Source organism: Akebia trifoliata, chromosome 2, assembly GCF_017979445.1.
Source record: "Akebia trifoliata isolate Shusen 1 chromosome 2, ASM1797944v1, whole genome shotgun sequence".
NCBI classification, from domain to species: Eukaryota; Viridiplantae; Streptophyta; class Magnoliopsida; order Ranunculales; family Lardizabalaceae; genus Akebia; species Akebia trifoliata.
In genome coordinates, this window is record NC_141376.1 from 1,563,142 (window position 1) to 1,571,037 (window position 7,896).

Genomic DNA, 7,896 nt, shown 5'->3' on the forward strand with positions numbered 1-7,896 from the left:
AAAATGAGTCAAGAGAATTGAAAAAAAATCTTAATTTTTTATTATCTTCAAAATACTTAAAAATAACTTCTTCCTTCTCAAATCCTTTCCATTGGAATGGATTCTCCAAAATTTAACTGGGATTTTAAATTTTCAAAAATTTATTTTTTTTGGCAAAAATGATAAATTTAAACGATTAAGACAATTTCAAAATTTCCAAAAATTCAAAAATTTATTTATTTTGGGCAAAAATGATAAGTTTAAATGATTAGAGGACAATTTCAAATTTTCCAAAGTAAGAAATTTCTAGAGTGGGGTCAAATATTGATTAAAAATAAATCTTCCATTGGTATTCTTTTAAGTAATTCCCATTAGGGACTTAGAAAGAAATCTTCCATCGGTATCTTTTAAGTAATTCTTCCATTTTCTTAACCAATAATTGGACCTGAATGGCAATCCTTCGCTGGGTTCGAATTTGCTGTTAAGAAATTTGTCTTAAACTGATGAACCAATGGCATGACGCCACATGTATTTAAAAAAACACTTAAAATCCGAGTTCCTAATTACTTGGTCTGTTCCCATTCTTTCCACTCTCAAGGCTCTCTGTTATGCCCTTCTCTGTACAATTTAGATGAACCCACTTCCTCACGCATTCGTTCGGTCAGTTTCTGTGGACGGTTTATGATTTTGTCATTAAAAAACCGTCTTATCTTTTAAGCCTCACGAGAATCATGTTGTCATTAAGGAACCGTTTTCGGCCTAACGATAATCTGAAGAATAATAAGGAATTCAACTCTTCCGTCAGTTTCAATTCCTACCCCTCTCTTCAAAAGCTTTTACAATCCACGTGTCAACCAGATCCAATTGGGTCTTTAACTCTTAATTCTTTATAGATCCGGATGGACGAAATCACGAAACTATTCCTTAATGATTCACTCCCTCACATGAATCTCACGTTCAATCCACTTTTTGGTTTTCTAGATAGATCTGCACCGCCAAATTCCTCGAGAATCTCCATTGTTAATCTCAAGGAATTAACTACTACGAAACGCGCGCGAAGGCCACAAGTCAATACAGAAACGCATATGCCTTTTTGACTCTTTAATTCCCTATCAACCAGATATATACAATATCCACAAATTCCACAAAGCTCCCAAATAAAACCTAAAAAAGACATCCCATATCCCTACTATCCTGCCCACATTAGTTTGCAAAACAAGAAACCGATGGTCTGTCCACTACGATATACACCTCATCGAGTACATAGAAACAGGAGACTCCATCTCTGGTGCACCGTAGATTCTTGGGTGATCGCTTTCCAACCCATAGTCCATCATCGGACGGTACTCCAACGCTTCATCATGATCATGAACGAAATCTGGAATCTCGATCTCATTTCTCCTAACGTGGTCCCACAGATAGTCTAGCCTGCACACGTATTTAAGTTTTCCATACAACCTACACAATCAAAACAAATGACAAATTTAAATTTAGTCCCTGTTTGAAAGCTTGCAAAAATCCTAAAAAAGAAATTTCTAATTCTATAAAATTTACCAAAGCAGCGAAGATTTCAAAGGAAAGATTCGACTCCGGTACGGAGAGGAATACCGGATCGGTAAAAGTAACTTATTAGGTTAAATCTATATAATAAAGGAAATATAAGATCACAGAAGGATCTGAGAGAGATCTTTACCCTCCACTGAACAAGAAACGCCCAAAAGTAGCGAGAAAGAGCCTTGATTGTAGACCTGGATGAACGAAATAGACTGTCTCGAGATTCTCTTTGATAGAGACCGGGATCGCTTCATAGATCGATCGTAGGGTTGAGATTCCAGGAAAATTTTCGCTTCGATCAACGTTTGTGTGTACGTAGACCACAGAGAAAGGGCTTTTCCCTAACTGCGGGAAGATCTTCTCCTCCAAATACTTATTCAAAGATTCAACACTCAGAACTCGAGCTGAATCAATAAATCAGAAGAAAAAAAAAAGATAAATTTAAAAAACAGACAGAAAATTCCAGAAAAAAAAAAAAGAGTGAAATTAGAATCGTACCAGGCAAGAACTTTCCTATCACACGAAGAATCCTTCGACCACGTTTATCTCTTCCATGGATCTGGAAAAGCTCTAATTTCTCGATGAGTTGTTCTTGTTCCGCAACAGAATTACAGACCGATGTATGCATGGTTATAGCTAATAGGTTTAGATGAAAACTCTGCTAAAGTTGGAGGAACTTTCGCCAAAGTTAGAGATGGTTTTAGAGGGAAAGGGCAAAAAGGAGCGGTAATTACGACTTACGAAAACTGGTGTGGATGGTGAAAGACAAAGGGGGATTGGGAGGTATTTATATAGGGGCGAATGGGAGTTATCTGTTTGGTTATAAAATTGCGAAAATTAATGAAAATGAGAAAGCATATTCTGAGGTATCTTCCCTTTTGGACCAAGGTGTCTCTGACTCAGTAGCTGTTTTTACTGACACGTGTAGGTCTTTACCGTGTCCTTATTTGAGATCCTTGAAATGGACGGTCTGATTTCAATGGCTCGATAAAGAGTTTGCTCTCAAGGTGGAGATAGGGTTCAATATTTCTGATAATTACGGTGAATGCCATGCAGTGTAATTGTTTTATAATTCTACATTGGAAAATGATGAAGTAACATTCCAACGGACATCGTTTCACACATTGGTGACGTTGATGTGTACAAAACCATAGATACTTTTCACCGAGATACGATTGAAAAGCATCTACGTGAAAACCAATGGTACACCAGCACGACTGGATCTATCTTTATCCCCTCCGAATTAGCCGCTGCATCTCACACCACAAATTATAAAAATAAATCAAAGTCGAGACATGTGGGACCCACATTCACTTAGGCATGTAGTTTTTGGATGGGATTCATACGGTGTTTGCGGATCAGTGTCTAAAATTTTAAAATGTAAATCGTTTCAAAATATTTAGTAGTGGATATTTTGATTTCAACATTTACTTATTGAAAATTTTAAAAGGATGACGATGAAGTAACATTAAAATTTGCATCGATTGTACATTTTGATGTGGTGGTGCATATATAACCGTACATATTTTTTACCAATTTATTTAAAAAATATTTTATGTATTTGATAGTTTCAATTAAAGATTGTCTCGATTGAAACATTACCTCTAGACGAAGACTACCTGAGTTAGGATAAGAGTGGCCGTTTGTGCCTGAGGTTGAAGTTGATCTGAGACTACCTTAATCTTGATAATTTTTTTAAAATAAAAATAAATAAATAAATAAATTCTAGATGAAATTGAAATTTTGTTGTGATTATTTAGAAATCGCATTTTTTTTTGTTCTTCTTTTTAAGATAAGGTTTTGAACCGGAGGCTCAACTAGTAAAGGTAAGACAATTGTCCTCTTAATGCACCATATCTCGTCTAAATTCTCGGATACATGCAATACCACATAAATCAGACAAACAAGGATAAATCCTTATAGGTGACCAATGAGAGGCTGGATATTATTTATTTTAACACCCATTTAATAATAGATAAAAATATCCTATACAAAGTGTCAACTTAACTAAGATGCTAAAGGTGTGTGGAGTGTTGAACCCATGACCTAAGTTCAAATTTTGTTAAAATCATTCTCATGTTGGTTACTAATTGTGTGTCTAGAGAGAGAGAGAGAGAATTATATGCTTCAGTAAATAAAAAAGAACATTTTTCCACAAGATATATTCTCTAGGACGAATTCCCATCTCAAGAAGTTAGGAGTTTGATTTTAAAACCATGTATCTTGTATTGACTAACCCCTCACTTCATCAATATCTAGTTGAATTGACCAATTTTTCCCTGTCTCAAAAGTGTCAATAATTTAATTGTATATATTTTTATTTAATATGATATATTATATTTAAATAATCATATTTTTTATTATAAAATATGGATCAATAATAATAATAATAATAATAATAAATCTATATAATAAAACACAACAATGAAGTCCACTTTACAATAGTTTTATGGGTATAAACATTGAAACAAATTAGTGAGACCCACGTAATCCTACTTTATTGTCCTTTCTCTTCTTTTTCTTTATCGAGAAAATCTTTCAAATTTATTATATTTTCTCTCATTTCCTTTTTGATAATACCCTCTAATTTTACTATCTTCCCTCTTTTACCCCTTTAACTCCAAATTATAGTGTTTAATAAATAATAATAATAATTTTTTAGATAAAAATCACTAATCATAGTCGAAAATTTTGAAAATGATTGGTATATTGTGTAATCAGAGGAGTCACATTAACGGAAAAATTGTTATACCTATTATTTTATGCATCTTTGAAATTGTGATAATAGATTAACATAACCCAAATGATCTCTATTATATTTCAGTATCATATTCATATTTCTAGTGTGAAGTCCACCATTAAGGCCTGTATCTTAAATTATCTTCATTTCTGTTTTAAAAATTTTGAATAGTAAAAGAAAAATCAGATTTAAAGTGATGTTAAAGAATGACGAGCAACGGATCCAAAGTGTTTTGAATAAAAAACTTTGACCACGGTCCTTGGTGATGATTTCTAAGTGGAGCAAAAGCTAAAATAACTATATATTTAGATTTTAGATCCAATACCTTTGATATAAAAAAAGTAAGTTAGAAAAATATGTTTTAAAAATGGAATTTGAAGTTTGAGCTTGGAGTCAAGATGATAATGATGGTTCTTTTCTTTTAAGTGAACAATTAAAAGTATTTTAAGCATCAACGGCTTTTTGAATAATATTATATTATGATCAGATGGATTTTTCTGGCCTAAATCGAGGTTTGGTGCACATCGTATGGCTGAGATGGGATGCAAAAAAAAAAATAAAATTGTAGGATGTGTTTCCTACGGATTGATTCGTAAAGAATTTCTAGGGAAATTATAAGACTTCGGCTTTCAAAATAAAGTTGATTTTCGATAATTTAAAAAAAAAAAGTAAGTTTTTTATTTTAATTTTAAGAGGTAAGCATCATTGTGAGAAAAATACGATTGAATTTTTTTTCAGCGTTTGTCACTGTGATTGGATCGATAACATCTTCCCACCTTGAAAATATTAACATGGTCTCCATAAAATGTCCTTACAAATCATATTGCGTCTGTAATATTGTTGGAGGAAAATTGATTGAAAAGTGATTTATTTTTTCTGTGAAAATATGAACCTACCTTCATGCTGACCACTAACTTGATTAAAAACAAAAAGGAAAATATTCCACCCAACCACCCAAGAAAATAATTTTCTCATCTCTTGACATCATTCTCTCACGATTACTTGTAACCTCTCCAAACAAGGGCCCATCCTCATTTTGACATTTTCTTAAGAGTCGTGTTGTGGTGACATTAGGATTTACTACGATATTTATGTTTTCTAATGAAGACATGATTAAAGTCGGAGTTGATTGATAAAATATTAGATTTGGTTAACGTGTGCCCTAGTTAAAGTGCAATAAAATACACTTTGAAAATGGGATTTTGTATTGTAAATACCCTTAAAAAAGTTATTTTTTACCAAAATACCTTCAGATTCTAATTTTCAAAGTGTATTTATTACATTTTAACATATGCCCTAAGAGCACATATTAACAAGACCCTAAAATATGATTTATACAGTCAATCAATCCTAATAATTGAGTTTGTGTGAAATGTACCTTTAAGTTAATACAAAGGTGGTTACTTGTTCCAAGGTTCCCATCAACTCCATTAAAATAAGCAATCAAAAAAAAAAAAAAAAAAGGTCAAAAGAATCAAGAGAAAATGAGGGAGTGTGGGGTCGAAGAGAATAATAAGTACTTAAAGTGATTTTTTTCTTTTTTAAGTGGAGCAAAAGATTTCCCAACCACCTCATGAAATAAGTAAAAGAGTACTTTATTTCACACATTAGGGTGCACATAATGATAGATGCTTCTCACTCATATTTTGATAAAAAACATTTATCATTCTGTACACACTTTTCCGACGATAGTGTGTGTGAAATGATGTCAAATCCAATTACAACATTTTTTCTAAGTAAAATGATAAAATAAGAGCAAAATAATGAGAAATATTAGAATATTCAGATAGGGTTCCTCACTCAGGAAGAAAAAAAATAATTACACCTTAAAATCGCTTAAAAGTCATAAACAAAGCATCTTAGGGGAGGCTAGGATATTTAATATCCATGTTTCTATCATCAAGTTGAAAATATGAACTGGACATTAGTAGTTGATGGTAGGGATGAGGTGTCCCATAATAAAATGATTTAAAATGGAAAATTTTTGATGATCTAAGGTCCATCATCCATTGCTATCAGCCCCATCATCCAGATCCTCCAATACGTGGCTCATCTCTTCAATAAATACAGCACCAAAAAAATAGAAAAAACAGAGATGAGTTTGTACAGAGTTACACTATTCAAACCACCATAGTGGACCAATATGGGTAATATGTTTCCTTGAGGATGATGGATTGGCCTACCATATATTCCTATTAAGTAAGGGGTCTGAATCTATAGATTCACGAGAAAAAACTCACGCCTTTACTTATAATCTTAAAGAGTCATGATTATTTGACTTAAGCACGTGACATACTTAATAAACACCCTTGACGTGGTGAGAAGAAAGTTTGACTTGTGCATTTCACTATAGTCACGTCAGACAATCCAAAATAAAATTAGAGTAAATTTAATATCTAAAGATTCATTTCGTCTTCTTTCCCCATTTCTTTGCTCGTCCAGAACTAATATAGATTAGTTCCCATTTCTTTGCTCAACTAGATCTAATATAAATCAACCACAAAATGTAGATCTGATTTATATAAATAATAAAAAAAAAAAATGCAGATTTCAAGAACCTTTCAGAGTTCAGAACCATTTCGACCTAAAAAAAATGGAGAGGAAGACAATGGGAAATAATTGGGGAAGAAGATGAAATGGCTGATTTATATCAAATCTGAAAAGATTTGAACTTTACGAGTGAATTTTTTTTTTTATTATTTAATTTTTTGAATAGTCTTACAGGACAACAATAAAGTCCAATGGTCACGTTTCCTTTTCACTATGTTAGGTGTGCCAATTGAGTATGCCACATGCTTAAGTCATATTATCATGATTCAATCCTAAATCAAGATATAATACATCATATATCTCTAAGATTTATCTCAACATTGGATTTCATGTATATATAATTGGGATTGTAAATGAAGATATGATTTTCCTTTTCATGAGTATGCAAATCCCAAATCATAATTAAAAGAGGTCAACTACGATGAGAGTCAAATAAATATAAATAAAATATATTTAATATTTTACATTTTATGGTTATCTTTAATTTTTAATTTTTAATAGAATATTAAATACAACAGTGCGGGACAAATTTCAATTCAAATCAATGAGTTTTGAGTTGACTAGGGTAATTGGCGTTTGAGAAACGAGTCAACTCAATATTCAAAGCAAATCGTGTCGTTAGGACGAGTTCCAAATCAAGTCACGGGTTTTGAAAGACATATTAATTAGGGGAGATGTGATGTTATTGAACCGTCCAAAATTAAGTCTTGTCTATTTATATTTTCTAAAGAAGTGTTTCTTACCAATGTAGTGTAGTTCTGTTGTTTTCAAATAATTGACCCTTAAAAGGATGTGACAAACGAAGGTGCTACGAATTTGCGATTCGACCACAATCAAAGCTGTCATTAGAAACACCGATTTTCTTTGAAAGTGACCACTAATTTATTGAAAAATAACTTAATAATTCAGAGAAATCTTTTTTTTTTTTTTTTTCAATAAAATACTCTTAAATTTTTTTTTTAAAAATATCTAACTTTTGCCAATAATCTTTTCAAATGCACGAACGAATAAAATGTTACTTCTGCAAATAATCTTTTCAAATGCATAAATTTGTTTCTAAGATATACTCATTC

The 7,896-nt window shown here is 32.0% G+C and overlaps 1 protein-coding gene across 1 annotated transcript; it reads right to left on the reverse strand.

Annotated features, from left to right (window-relative positions):
* Window positions 1–1,051: 1,051 nt before the first annotated feature.
* On the reverse strand, window positions 1,052–2,308 carry LOC147408643 (SEC14 cytosolic factor family protein / phosphoglyceride transfer family protein). The gene is made up of 3 exons (XM_086420238.1): window positions 2,032–2,308; window positions 1,673–1,937; window positions 1,052–1,437 (listed from the first exon to the last, which is right to left on the reverse strand). The coding sequence occupies exons 1-3, from the start codon at window positions 2,159–2,161 to the stop codon at window positions 1,218–1,220; spliced, it is 615 nt and encodes a 204-aa protein (XP_086276364.1). The 5' UTR covers window positions 2,162–2,308; the 3' UTR covers window positions 1,052–1,217.
* Window positions 2,309–7,896: the final 5,588 nt, after the last annotated feature.